Here is a 14,532-nt window from a genome sequence, read left to right as displayed (position 1 = left end):
TCAGTTGGTTAAGTGTCCGACTCTTGATTTCAGCTCAGGTCGTGATTTCAGGGTCGTGGGATCAGGCTCTGTGCTCAGTGGGGAGTCTGCTTGAGAGTCTCTCTCTCCCTTTCCCTCTGCCTGTCCCCCCACAAATAAATATTTTAAAAAATATGTCTCCATCTTTCTCTGAAAACGTCCTTAGTTTTAGCACTACAAGCTGTTCCATGTTTGGTTTGGAATATCCCTGGAATCAGCCATTTCTCCAGGGAGACTGGTTCCTCTTCTTGGAAAATGGTGTTGAGAAACTAAGATCTGGGTGGTTGGTGTGCTCACTGCTACTGGGGTATCATTCATTGCTCAGAGATCCTCTCAGCAGTAAGAGTTAGAAAATACAAATATATGGGCCGTCTGGGTGGCTTAGTCGTTAGGCGTCTGCCCTCAACTCAGGTCACGATTGGTATCAGGGTCCTGGGATGGAGCCCCACATTGGGCTCCCTGCTTGGCAGGAAGCCTGCTTCTCCCTCTCCCTCTCCCTCTGCTTGTGTTCCCTCTCTCGCTGTGTCTCTCTATGACAAATAAATAAATAAATAAAATCTTAAAAAGAAAAAAAAAAGAGGACGCCTGGGTGGCTCGGTTGGGCGACTGCCTTCCGGTTCCGGTCAGGTCATGATCCGGGAGTCCCACATTGGGCTCCCTGCTCAGTGGGGAGTCTCCTTCTCCCTCTGACCTTCTCCCTTCTCATGCCCTCTCTCTCTCTCAAATAAATAAAGTAAAATCTTAAAAAATAATAATAAAAAGAAAAAAGAAAGAAAGAATTGTGGAGCTTTGTGAGTCAGGCAGCAGCCAGTGCTGAGAGAAGAGCCTGGGTGCGGGATGCTGGGAACCATGGCTTTTGTTTGCAGACTGCACCAGAAGTGGCCCATGCTGGAAAAACCAAGCTTTTCAATGGGTCCCTCAGGCTCTGTGGGAAGCCAGGAAATTTTCGTAAGGGTCTTGGAAGGGCTGGGGGGTACAGGTCAAGGCTAAAAGGGTCTTGGTTGGCCCCAAATGTTTGTGCAGAGTAGAGACAAGAAAATATTTTTCTCTTTTGTATTCAAGAGAGAAGGTGAAAAGTGATGGGGACACTCAGACCAGTGATGGGAACATTGTTGGGGGGAGGCCTGAGTCTGGGGACTGGAAGCTGCTCTCTGCCCCTTTTTTAGTTTTATTTCCCACTTAGTGCTTATCACAGCTGCTATTAGATACTTACCTGAATCATTGTTTGTGCAATATCCCGCTCCCTAGGTGAAATAAAAGCTCAATGGGGAAGAGACCTGACCTATATTGTTTTTCATCACTGTGACCTTGAACAAGGCAATTACTTTCTTTGTGCCTCAGTTTCTCCATCTGTAAGATGAGGATAGTCTTACCAAAAAACATGCATCCAATCCCAGAAAAGGCAAGAAAAGAGAGAGAAAAGGAACACAGAGCAAGTGAGTCAGAGAAAAAACACATAGGAAGTCAAATAGGTCCATAATTATATTAAATGTAAATGGGCCAAATGCCCCAGTTAAAAGACAAAAGATAGACTAAATCAAAAAGCAAAACCCAATTCTGTGCTACTTACAGGAGACACATACAACGTAAAGATACAGAAAGATAGAAGATAAAGGTTGCAAAAGAATGGTGCATTTTAAAAATGAGGCTGGAGCACCTGGGTGGCTCAGTTAAGCATCTGCCTTCGGGCTCAGGTCATGATCCTGGTGTGCTGGGATCAAGCTCTGCACTGGGCTCACTGCTCAGCGGAAAGCCTGCTTCTCTCTCTCCCCCTGCTTGTGTTCCCTGTCTCTCTATATTTCTGTCAAATAAAGTCTTGGGGAAAAAAAAAGAAAAATAAATAAATAAGTAACGAGCCAAGGGTGACCTGGGTAGCTCAAGTCAGTTGGGCATCTGCCTTCGACTCAGGTTGTGATCCTGGCGGGGGGACTCAATCCTTGGATTGAGTCCCACATTGGGCTCCTTGCTCAGCGGGGAACCTGCTTCTCTCTCTGCCTGCTGCTCCCCCTGCTTGTGTGCTCTCTCTCTGACAAATAAATAAAGATAGTCTTTAAAAAAATGAGCCAAAGAAAAAACAATGAGCCGAAAGAGAACTGTGTGTCATCTTAATATGAGACAACTCCACTCCAAGGCAAGAAACACTGAAATAAACAGGAACACATCATAACAATAAAAAGTCGAGTTCACCAGGAAAACTATGACAATTGCAATACCATGTAGTCAATGACATGATCTTCAGATATCAGAGCATTTGTCTCCTAAGGCTCATACAACAACGATTAAATACATGTGAATGTTTGCCTTCACCTGTGAAGTCTGAGTGTCAGCCATTACTGTTAGTGTTTCAATAGTTGCTGTTATTAGTTTATATTTAATTTGGTTGTCTACTTATTAGTATCAGTGTTTATTACAATTCTTCCAGCCCTTATAATAGAGATGGGGCTGGATGGGTAAGAGATTCCACTATGCAGATAAAAACACTGACTAGGTTGCCTGGGTGGCTCAGTGGGTTAAAGCCTCTGCCTTTGGCTCAGGTCATGATCCCAGGGTCCTGAGATCAAGCCCTGAGTCGGGCTCTCTGCTCTGCAGGGAGCCTGCTTCCTACTCTCTCTCTGCCTGCCTCTCCGCTTACTTGTGATCTCTGTCAAATAAATAAATAAATAATCTTAACAAACAAACAGACAAAACCATTGAGGTTCAGAGATGGATAGGGAGTAGTCCCAAGTCCCTCAGAACCAACACTGGCCCAGGGTTTATTTGATGTTCTTTCCCAGGAAATTTCTCACATATCTTCACCACCCTAGCACCTCTTTCGCTGGTTAGCTTGCCTGCCTTCCAACCACAATGATTTCCCTGAATTCCCCCACCTCCTCTCCTTTTGTGCCAGTCACTGTGTAGGCCCCGGTGCTAAAACAATGACAAACAACAGACCCTTCCTAGACTATGGGGGTTTTCCAACCTAGTGGGCAAGGCAGAGTTAAGTCAAATAATAGTACAGACATAAAATCAGTTATGAAGTGATTCTTCATAACTAGTGATATCCTGCTAAGAGGGCAGCCAATCAGGCTTTGCCTTGGGGGGATCTGGGAGAGCGTCGTCCTGTAGGAGGTGACCTTGGAAGGAGCACCAATCTGACAGATTAGTTACCTCCAAAGCCAGTTACCTCCTCTGGTGTTAGCTACCTCCAATAGCCAGTGACTCATTCATTCATTCATTCATTCATTTATCCAACTCCCATACCATAGGTGCTAGGCATCAATCAAGGATGCAGTAGGGACAAAACAGGCAAAATTCTTCCCAGGGTGGAGCAGAGTGGTATAAGAACGAAGGAGATCTGCAAATGGTAACTCCTGGGAAAGAAACAAAATAGAACAAGGGAAGAGTAAGTGTCCCCCCTCCTTTTCAAAACAAGATCCATAAAAACCCATCTAATCGAAGCTACCACCTTCTCCTGAGGCCATGGGTATCTTATCACCCTCTGGCAGAGGGTGCAGGGAGAAGAAACTCCTTCCAGCAGCCCTGCTTGCTCACTCCCTAACCATTAACTGTGTTTCTTCTCTGTGCAAAAGAAAAGCTTTCTCAGGGATTAGACCATGCGAGGGTGACAGAGGTTCTGCGTGCCCTTGGGTGATCACTCCCCTCGAGGCCTTGGGTCCATATCTATAATTAGTGCTTAAGGGTGGTTCGTCCAGCAGTCCCAGAGCTGCACTGACTGTCACGTCTGAGCTCCTTAAGGCAACACCTTTTAGGGCTGTCCTACTACAGCCCCACAAGGTGAGAGTGCGTGCATGGGAGTGTTTATCCCCATTTCTCAGATGAGCAAGATGAAGCTCAAACGGGAACGGTGAGTTCTGGTAGGCAGCGCGGCGCTGATTGGCGAAGACACCCAGGAGACCCCCTTCTCCTTCTCCCGCCCCCGCCCCCGCCCCCGCCCCCGCTCCGGGTGGCGCGGCAGCCTCTGCCCCTTTAAGAACGCCCCGCGGAAACAAGCAGGAAGGGGGTGGTGCTTGCTTCCGAGACGGATGTGCGCACAGACCAATGGATGCTACAGTCGCAGCAGCGGCGGCCAATGGGCACGGCGGGGGCGGGGCCGGGCGCCGGAGCCTGGTTCCCGAGGCGCGGCGGCCGCGGCTGGGGGCGGGGAGGGGGGCGCAGGACCCCAGGCGGGGGTCCCGGAGCCGGAGGCACGTGTCCCGGGGCGCCGGCAGGGTTGCGCCGGCTGGGGGCGCTGCCCAGGCCTGGGCTGGTCTGGGTGCCGGGGCGACGGGTGCTGGGGCCGATGGGCGGGGCCAAGGGCCGCGGGGGGAGGCGAGCCGGGGGGCGCGGAGGGTCGGAGTGCTAGAGGGGGCGCGGCCGAGCGCGGGCGGCTGGGGGTGGGAACCGAAGGGGACTGAGGGGAGTAGGTGGGGGCAGTGTTGGCAGAGAAGTGCAGGTCCAGGGGCCCCGAGGGGTGCGGGGGGTCGGGGGCCCCAGACTGGTGGCGTCAAACAGGCATGAGGCGTTGGGGGCCTGGGTGGGAGGTTGACGGAGAGCCAGGCCCGGGTGTGGGGCTCGTCTGGAGGGTGTAGGGTATGATGCGATCCGTTGAGGGGCGTCTGGGGACATCAGGGTGTTTACGGGTCGACTGAGCGGCTGTGGGGAGAGCTGGCCGAGGCTGGGGGCGGTGGTTGGGGGAGGGGGGAGGGCGAGTTATGCGGGCGCAGGGGATTGTGGGGGTGGGGGCTGGGAGGGTCTCAGAAAATGGGGCCGGAGCCCGGAAGGAGCTGGCAGGTGAGGGTTAGGGAGGAGATGCTGTGGGTTAGAATCAGAATGAAAGCCAGGCTTTACCACCTCTGAGCTTGGGGCCTGGGGAAGAGGGGCAGTTGTTCATAGCCAGAAGAGGAGGCTGTAGAATCCCTTGGGGGTCTTGACCACCCCTGTAAAGGAGGCTACTTTGAGAGAGTGGTCAGGAGTCTTGAGGAGAGGAGAAAGGGCTCCCAGGGAAGGGTATGGGCCAGGGTCCTTGGCATTGGGGGAGTGGTATTAGATTCAGGGTATGGAAAGAAAAGTCTTGGGATTTCTAGTGGCAACCCTTAGGAGAAGGGGCAGCTGGAGGTGGGAGTCCTGGTAAAGATTCAGTTCCCTTTGGGCTCTAAAAACAGACTTCCTGAGACTTAAGTCACCCTAAAAAAAATCCTAGCAACCCCCTCTGGGCGTTTAAAACCCCAGGTTCAAATTCTGTCCCTGCAGTTACCTTGCTCTGTGACCTTGGGCAAATAGCTTTACCCCTCTGGGCCTCAATTTACTTTTCTGTAAAATATGGGGGCAGAGGATGTTTCCTACTCTGGGTATTTGTAAAAACTAAAAAATAATCAGCTGTAAAACAGCTAACATTGAGACTGATTGATGGCTAGGGTTCGATGTGTGGGACAAGCCTGGGTTGTTCTTTACCCGCTGTACGGATGAGGAAATTAAGGCCGGGTGCCCCTAAGTCACACAGCGGGTGAATGGATGCAGAGGAGAATGTGAGGGTGGGATTCTTACCCCATCCATTCCCCCCACCAGGGCCAATTCCCGTCCCCCCAGCAGCATGGCTTCCTGTGCTGAGCCCTCTGCCTCGGGGCCTGAGCCCACTGCCCCACCGCCTGCTGGGGTCCCACCACTCGAGGACTTCGAAGTGCTGGATGGGGTGGAAGACGCAGAGGGCGAGGAGGAGGAGGAGGAGGAGGAGGAGGAAGACCTGAGTGAGCTGCCACCACTTGAAGACGTGGGGCGGCCTCCACTGGAGGAGGCCGAGCAGCCTGGGGCCCTGGCCCGAGAGTTCCTGGCCGCCATGGAGCCCGAGCCCGAGCCCGCCCCAGCCCCGGATGAGTGGCTGGACATCCTGGGTAAGGAGCAGGGGTGGCTTGGGTTGACCCACATGGCCTGGACAGCTCAGGTTCAGGAATGACCTTGGCCTAGGCCATCTTCTCCCCTGAGCCTTATTTCCCCCTTTCTGCTATGCAGTAGTTTGGAAGTCAAACATGTAACCACGGTGATCGCTTGCCACAGGCAACTGGTTGAGACACTTCATATCTAAGAACCCCTTTTATTGTCACATGCACACATGCACGTCGTGTTCTAGCCCTGTTTCTCAGAGCTGCTAAGAGCAGCTCAGAGAGGCTGAGTCACCTGCCCAGGGCCACACAGCCAGTACTCCAGGTGCTGGCAGCTCCCAACCCCCACTGCTTCTTTTTTTGGCATTTGTCTGACAAGTGTCTCTTCTCTGAAAATGTGTCCAGGGGTCAAATAGATCTGGAAGACATCTCATTTTGTTCAATCCTCTGACTCATAGCATGCATTAGCATTGCAACTGCTCAGAGAAGGCCTACAAGAAAGAAACTGGGGGATCCCACACACATGCCCCATCATGTACCCCATGATAGTGACCCCGGAAACTAGAGAGAAATACTGTTACTGGTACTGATACTTGGTATATTAAATAATAATGATGGCAGTGAAACATCGTTAATAGGATCACAAATACTGATATTAAAACAATAGTGTCAAATAATCCTGATTTGATAATGCAAAATTGTTACTGTTATCATCTCTACTGCTGATAGAAATGCCACTTCTAAAAATAACACCAGGTTGGGGTGCCTGGGTGGCTCAGTCAGTTAAACATTTGTCTTCAGCTCAGGTCATGATTTCAGGGTCCAGGGATCGAGTTCCCACATCCCCACATCATGTTCTCTGCTTGGAGGGGAGTTTGCTACTCCCTCTCTGCCTGCCCCTACCCCAGCTCATGCTGTCTCTCGTTCTTGCTAGGTCTCAAATAAATAAATAATAACATTACAAAAAATAAAAATAACACCAGGTAATATTTGCTGAACACTGGGTCCATGCCAGGCCCACACATCATATTTTAGCCTTACAATGACCCTATAATGTAATCTTACCAAATCCCCATTTTTTTTTTTTTAAGATTTTATTTATTTATTTGAGAGAGAGCACACGTGCATGCCCAAGAAGGGAGAGGGTCAGAGGGAGAAGTAGATGCGGGACTCAATTCTGGGACTCCGGGATCATGACCCAAACCCAAGGCAGATGCTTAACCAAATCAGCCACCCAGGCATCCCACCATCTCCCCGTCTTACAGATGAGGGAACTGAGGCTCAGTGAATGGAGGTGCTTGCCCAGCAGACAGCTTCCTTGGCTGTATTAGAATTTGGGAAGCTCTTCTTTACTGATATTAAGAGCTGCTCTGCTTTCCCTCTGAGCACGAACCTGACTGTCCATTTATGTTTGAGGCAGCTGCTTTCTGAGGTGAGAATTTGGGCTTCTGTCCAAGGAAACTGAGGCCTTGAGAGGGTACATGATTTGCCCAGAGTCTACTGAGAGAAGAGGCAGTGCCTGCTTATAACCCAACCAGCACATCCACCATTCATGCCCAGAAACTTAAGAGACACAGGGATTCCTAGGGAGCCACTAGATGAGTTCTGAAACTGGATGTAGAGCATGGACAAAGTGGGGAACAGTACAGAAATTTTGGAACATTCTAGACTACTCCAGCTATTTCCCTGTTCCTCACCTTTAGTCAAAGGTCCATTCAGAGTTAGAGTATATCCCAAACTAGTGGAATATTATGGAATCCAGGTAAATGCTGGGAATATGGATGACTGCAGGTATTAGTCTGATGGTCCTCACAGGTGTAAGCCCTCAGTTGCCTCAGTGGTGGTCGTGGGATGACAGTGGCTTTCTTTGTTGTGCGGGTTCCTTGAGTGGATTCATGAGGATGCTGGGCCTCATGGCTGCTCTGTAGCTGTTCACCATGGCCATTTGGCCATTCCTGTGATTGCTTGGGGCTTGGAGGAAGACATGGGCTGTGGGCCCATCAGGGACACTGTTGCTTATAGGCCCTCTGGCTGCTTAACTTTGAAGTGTAGTGATGTGCTTCTTTGGCAGAGACACATCCTGGTGTCACAGAGACTCTGATAACCAAGCAGACTGCTCACTGGGTGTCACCAGGGGTCTCCCTGATGTGTCCATTTCATGGCTAGGTAAATGGAGGCCCAGTGTTGAAGGGCTGGTTGGGAACCAGGAGAGGGAGTGGAGGGTGGCTCCAGAGTCTGTCCTGGACATCCCTGCCAGCCTGATTCTGCTTGGCAGGATGACTTTTCTCAGCTCTTTGTCCGGGCCAAGACTTAATTTTCTTTTCTTTTTTTAAAGATTTATTTATTTACTTGTCAGAGAGGGGTGTATGTGCATACAAGCAGGGGAGTGATAGGCAGAGGGAGAAGCAGGCTCCCCACTGAGCAAGGAGCCCGGTACGGTACTCAATCCCAGGACCCCAGGATCATGACCTGAGCCAAAGGCAGACGCTTAACTAACTGAGCCACCCAGGCATCCCAGACCTAAATTTTCTTAAGATAATGGTCAGACAGGCCATAATTGTCACCCCTCAGATTGATCCTTTCATGCCTAGTGTCCAGCCAGGGACAGTTCCAGGGGCATGGGATCACCTACCCAGTAAGTGGCCGAGCAGCTCTTTGAGGCTCAGCTGGGTGCTAGGAGAGGGGTGCTGGGGCAGCAAGCACCCATCTGACCTGCGTGGTGATAGGCTGCTCGTCCCCGGTCCCTGGCAGGGAACGGGCTGTTACGGAAGAAGACGCTGGTCCCAGGCCCACCCGGCTCGAGCCGCCCAGCTAAAGGCCAGGTAGTCACTGTACAGCTGCAGACCTCGCTGGAGAACGGCACTCGGGTGCAGGAAGAGCCAGAGCTGGTGTTTACCCTGGGCGACTGTGACGTCATCCAGGTGGGAGGGCTCAAGGGCCCTGGCCGCTGGTCTGGAGCTGAGTGGAGGAGGCCTGCGGGGACTGAGGGGAGGTGGTGGCCGCTGGGGGGCAGGGCGGTGGTAGGGTCGGAGTGGGCATGGCATTGCTACTCTGTACCTGAGTCTGCCTGACCCTCTTGCCCCCACACACCAGGCCCTGGATCTCAGCGTTCCACTCATGGATGTGGGGGAGACAGCTATGGTCACTGCTGATTCCAAGTACTGCTATGGCCCCCAGGGCAGGTGAGAACCTGTTACCAGCAGGGTCCCCATGGGGGACCCCTTTGCCCACCAAATTGATAGGAAAAGAAACAGACTTAGGGAGGGGAAGTCACTCACCAAGTCAGGAAGCCCATGGGTGGCAAGTTATTTCCCTTTCATTTATTTCACTGAGGAGGGGGTGATGGTGGGGCCAGCTCCCAAGTCTTGAGCCCTCGCCCTTTCCCCCCTGCTCCCTAGCCAACCCAGTGTGTCTGGGGTTTGCTCATGGTGGCCGCTGGGTCTGAGTGCTGCTCTTGCCCCATCCCCCAGCAGGAGCCCGTACATCCCCCCACACGCGGCCCTGTGCCTGGAGGTGACCCTGAAGACTGCCGTAGATGGGCCTGACCTGGAAATGCTCACAGGGCAGGAGCGTGTGGCTCTGGCCAACCGGAAGCGGGAGTGTGGCAATGCCCACTACCAGCGGGCCGACTTCGTGTTGGCTGCCAATTCCTACGACCTCGCCATCAAGGCCATCACCTCTAGCGCCAAAGGTGAGTGCCAAGTCAAATCCTGCCGCCCCCCGCCCCGTGAAGCCATCCACTCGTGCCAGAAGCATCCAGCCACAGAAGGACTCAGACTCAGAATGATCTAGAATATTCCAGAATGTGGACAGATGTTCAACTATTCCTGACCCTTAGACTAGAGTCCACTGTAGACTTACGGTATGTCCTCGATCAACAGAATAGTACATGGGTAGATGTTGGAATGTGAGTGACTGGGGACCATGTCAATCCATGTGCCTTGTGGTTAGGTCTTCGCATTGCTTAGGCTCGGTCTTACTCCTTAGGAGTGCCCTGAGGATGGGCTGGTCTTGGCCCGTGTTAGAAATAGGGAAACTGAGACCAGAGAGGCTTGAGGTCCTCCAAGGAATAGACGGTGGAGGCCCCGCTCCTGGGAATTCAGAGCCCCTCTCTTCAGTCTCTTGGGACTGGGGTACTCCGAGGCCCTCCCCACTCAGTCCCCTCTACCACCAGGTCCAGAGGGAGCGGGCCTTGGCCTGGGTCACAGTGTGTGGGGCGCCTTTACCTGGGGTCAAATGTGGCCAGCCCTCCACAGAAGGCTGGCTGTGTGGGGCTGGCGGTGCGGTAACCAAGGCCACGGTTGAACACCAACATCCCCTGCCCCCCGTTGCAGTGGACATGACATTTGAGGAGGAGGAGCAGCTCCTGCAGCTGAAGGTGAAATGTCTGAACAACCTGGCAGCATCACAGCTGAAGCTGGACCACTACCGAGCCGCACTGCGCTCCTGCAGCCTTGTGCTGGAGCACCAGCCCGACAACATCAAGGCTCTCTTCCGCAAGGGCAAGGTGAGCTGCGGGCCAGTGGACCCACTGATAGCCCCACACCCAGAGCAGTGGGGCTGGTTCCAAATGCTGGATTTGAGACAAGCACGGCATCAGCCAGCCAAGCTCTCTGGGATACAGGTGGGGAAACTGAGTCCCAGACAGGTGCTGGGGTGTGGTCTGGATCATAGCAATTTGTTGACAAGCCAGACTTGAACCGTAGGTCTTAAGTTCCCTCCTAACTGCTGACACTGCCCTGTGGCCCTTTGGTGACTGCTCCTTGTATATAATCCTCCATGGTTCACACGTCTCAGAGTAAAAAGCCAAGTCCTCATTGCATCCCTTGGGACTCTGGGTCATCGGGTCCTCCCACCATCCCCTCCATCTCTCCTCTTCCTTCTCTCCGTCCTGCTCAGCTTCCTCACTGCTTGCTGCCCAGGCTGGGGTTATTCCCACCCTAGTGACTTTGCACAAGCTCTGCCCTCTGCTTGAGCCGTTCACACCCCAGATCGCCCCATGGGTCCCTCTTTCACCTCCTTCAGGTCTTTGCTCCGATTCCCCTCCTCAGGAAGCTCTCCCCCCCACACCCACCTGACCCCCTGCCCTGTCTTCATGTTCACCGTGGTGCCATTAGCAGAGGCAGGTGTCATCGTGGCTGTTAGGTCCCTTATTAGAAGCTGGAGATTTTGTCCATTTCACTCACTGGTAAATCTCTAGCCATGCAAACAGGGCCAGGTACACAGTGGGTGCCCAGTAAATGCTGTGGAATGTAGGGATGAATTTGGCCTGTGTAGACTTGACCGTAATTGCTTTTGTCCTCATCTGCTATTCATCTCCACCTGTGTGTGTGTGTGTGTGTGTGTGTGTGTGTGTGTGTGTATGTATGTGTGTTTGGTGCGGGGGGGCGGGGGCGGAATTCAGTGCCTTTAGCAGTACTGAGGAAACTGAGACACAAGGAAATGGTGGGTCACCTAGCCTGTCAATGAGAGGCATGAGCAGGGCTTCCCTCCAATCAGCATTTTTAAACCACTTGTGTGTAGGGTTCTGTGTAGAAACGTGGGAAGAAGATGCTATCTTTATTTTTTCAGGGGTCTGATGCTCTTGGGGGCAGTGGAATTGTCTGCTCCTATAGCCTCACATTTGTATCTGCTGGTTGTAGGTGACACAGACCCATCCTAACAGTTTCAGACAAGAGGAGGAATTAATAACTTAGGAATTGCCAATTATAGGGTGTTGGCTTCAGGCATGGCTGGATCCAGGTATTAGCAATGTTGTTGGGATGCTGTGCCTATCTGCTGTGGGTTTTCCCCTCAGGAGGACCAAGGTGCTTCTACCTGCTCACTCAGAAAGTTCAAGGCTTCCATGTTTGTCAGTGACACCTGCATGGTTCAGGTGGGCCTCATTGGCTGGCTCTGAATCATTCACTGTAGTCAAAGCTTTGGAAATGCTCATTTGGCTTCTTGAGCCAGCTAGGGTGGCAAGGGAGGAGGTGAGGCCAGCACCCAGATTTCCTGCAAAGGCTGAGACAGACATGCAGAGGAGGGAGCAGATTGGGAGACACTGAGCCTAGTGGGGCACTTATGTCGTCTGAGGGCTCAGGGACGGTATAAGGGTGGCTGCGGTCCCTGGTGTGATTGTGGGTGATAGATTTGGGACTAGTCAGGATAACCAGGAGCCTAGCAGGGCTGGGCCTTTTTTTTTTTTTTTTTTTAAGATTTTTATTTATTTATTTGACAGATCACAAGTAGGCAGAGAAGCAGGCAGAGAGAAAGAGAGGAGGAAGCAGGCTCCCTGCTGAGCAGAGAGCCCAAGGCGGGGCCCAATCCCTGGACCCTGGGATCATGACCTGAGCCGAAGGCAGAGGCTCCAACCCACTGAGCCACCCAGGTGCCCCAAAGGCTGGGCCTTTTGAAGAATATCGTGGTGCACTGTGGTTCTAGAATGACGCCATCCATTTCCTTCCACAGGTGCTGGCCCAGCAAGGGGAGTACAGTGAGGCCATCCCCATTCTGAGGGCAGCCCTGAAGCTGGAACCTTCCAACAAGGTGAGCAGAAAGGAGGCAGGCAGCCTTGGGACCTACCCTGCTAGCTTGTCTGGGAAGTCATCCTGTGGTCTTTGCCTTGTCCTGCTTGCTATGGCTCTCCTGGGGTTCTAGCCTAGGCAGTGACGGCGAGGGGCTGGGTGACTGAAGAGCCCCAGCCAGCTTGCTGAGACCCTTATGACCCCTGCATAGATGGTCTGGGCTCACCCCTCCCCAGCCAGAATCCCAGAGGCCAAGGGTGCTACCAACATGGCCAGTGTCAGTGTCCTCAGGTTTTCTACCAAAATCTTCCTTTCTCCTGGCCACCTTGTACTCTGCCCCATCCACTGGTTGCCTAGGGGGATAGAGATGGCAGCCCCTACTTTGCTGATGTCCCGAGAGGAGCAGATGGAACTTTCGTGTCCCAGTGGTCCTCGCCCCAAAGTGACCAGGTTCCTCAGAAAGGCGGAACATCGGAGACGATGGTCAGGTTGGCTGCTACCACAGCATGTTCTTAGCCCAACTGACACCCACCTCTTGCAGACGATCCACGCAGAGCTTTCAAAACTGGTGAAGAAGCACGCGGCCCAGAGGAGCACAGAGACCGCCCTGTACCGGAAAATGCTGGGGAACCCCAGCCGGCTGCCTGCCAAGTGTCCTGGCAAGGGTGCCTGGGTGAGCGGGGGCTGGCAGGCGCAGGGATGTTCCCAGAGGAGGGGCAGGGGCTAAGGGTGGGGCATGCCACCCAGAAGGAGTTTCTTCATTTTGCAAACGTTGATGTCAGCTGGGCTGTGTTGGACTATGTTGGGAACACAGAGAAGCCTCAGCCCTGTGCAGTCAGGGTTAGAGCAGAAGGTGGAAGAAGACTTGGAGGGCTCAGGGTGCGCAGAGATAGCTCTTCCAGAGGGGAAGGGGAGGTGTTCTAGAGCAGGGGACACTTGGCTTGAGTTTTGATGTATGAGTAGGAGTTTGCCAGAAGGTAGGAAAGGCGTTGTCAGGCAGTGGTTTGCTGGGAGGCCTTTTGGGGCCATGTTAGTAGCTGAAGCCTGGGGAATCAATCTTGAGCACTCTCCAGCCTTCTCTTCCCTCCCCTTTATCCACAGTCCATCCCCTGGAAGTGGCTGTTTGGGGCGACTGCTGTTGCCCTGGGGGGTGTGGCTCTCTCCGTGGTCATCGCTGCCAGGAACTGACCACCCAGGTGGCCACCACCCCCTTGCACACCATGGACCCCACCCCGCGCTCCCTAACTTCCCCAGGCTCCCTGTCCACTGCCCTGTCTGATCCAGCCCCCTCCTCTGGGGCAGGAGCAGTGAGGTGTGGGGGCCACATGGCCCCAGTGAGACAGGAGGGACTATGGCCCTGTAGGAGGAAAGTGAGGCAGGGCCCGGGCTCCATGTCCAGCCCAGAGGGAGGGGGCCCTCATTCCTCCAGACCCAATTCCCATCCCCACCCCCATCCCCCTGGGTTAGGTCTCAACAGAGGCCAGCCTCAGTTTCTCCTTCCCAACAGGCCTGGGGGCAGCCCTTCCCCAACCCAGTCCCTGTCCAAGTGTCAGTCCCCACCCACACCGCCTGCTGCCCTCTGTCCAGGTTCTCCCTCCCACTCCTTCAATGAAATAAAGCCTCCTACCCCGCACTCTGCTGCCTCCAGTCCCTTCTTTTGCTGTCACTTGCGGCTGGGCCAGAGATAACCTGTGTCACATCCAGGGTCATGCGGGACTAAAGCGGGGGTGGGGGCATCTCATCTTAGGCCACGGCAGATCTGCTTTACAAAGAGGGCAGGAGAGACCTGGAGAAGTGGGGCAATGCATTCAGGGTACACAGGTGGCCTCTGCAGAAGTTTGCACCCAGTTAAACTCCACTTCTCTTGTCTCTGTTGCCTCATCTGAAAGTGGGAATCCTGACAGGATCTAACTGGGGACAATGCTGAGACCTGAGCGACCATAGGGGGCTGGCTGTGCGGCAAGCAGACAGCCCCATGCCTGGGTAACAGCATAGCCAGTGTAAAGGCCCTGGAACAGGATTGAGCCCAGTGCGTTCAAGGTTAAGGAGAGTGTGTGGTCAGCAGTTCCTCTTGATCTCGTTTAGTTTTCACCCCAACCTGGGGCTGTAGGAGCTTCTCCCTTAAATGTTGCCTACCGTCACAGCCAGAGTGG

General features: G+C 53.3%; 1 protein-coding gene across 2 annotated transcripts; it reads left to right on the top strand.

The window, feature by feature from the left end:
• The first annotated feature begins 4,091 nt into the window (after nt 1-4,091).
• Nucleotides 4,092-14,012, top strand: FKBP8 (FKBP prolyl isomerase 8). 2 transcript variants are annotated; one of them, XM_032316232.1, is made up of 9 exons: nt 4,092-4,202; nt 5,563-5,885; nt 8,625-8,794; nt 8,967-9,055; nt 9,347-9,564; nt 10,208-10,380; nt 12,324-12,401; nt 12,921-13,052; nt 13,481-14,012. In XM_032316232.1, the coding sequence occupies exons 2-9, from the start codon at nt 5,588-5,590 to the stop codon at nt 13,565-13,567; spliced, it is 1,245 nt and encodes a 414-aa protein (XP_032172123.1). In that variant the 5' UTR covers nt 4,092-4,202; nt 5,563-5,587; the 3' UTR covers nt 13,568-14,012. The 2 variants fall into 2 exon arrangements, with proteins under 2 accessions (XP_032172123.1, XP_032172114.1); XM_032316223.1 differs by having other exon boundaries at nt 9,344-9,564.
• Nucleotides 14,013-14,532: the final 520 nt, after the last annotated feature.

This window comes from Mustela erminea, chromosome 1 (genome assembly GCF_009829155.1).
Source record: "Mustela erminea isolate mMusErm1 chromosome 1, mMusErm1.Pri, whole genome shotgun sequence".
Taxonomy (NCBI): Eukaryota; Metazoa; Chordata; class Mammalia; order Carnivora; family Mustelidae; genus Mustela; species Mustela erminea.
The sequence above is the reverse complement of the archived record's forward strand: the minus strand, read 5'-3'. Positions and strand labels throughout refer to the sequence as shown.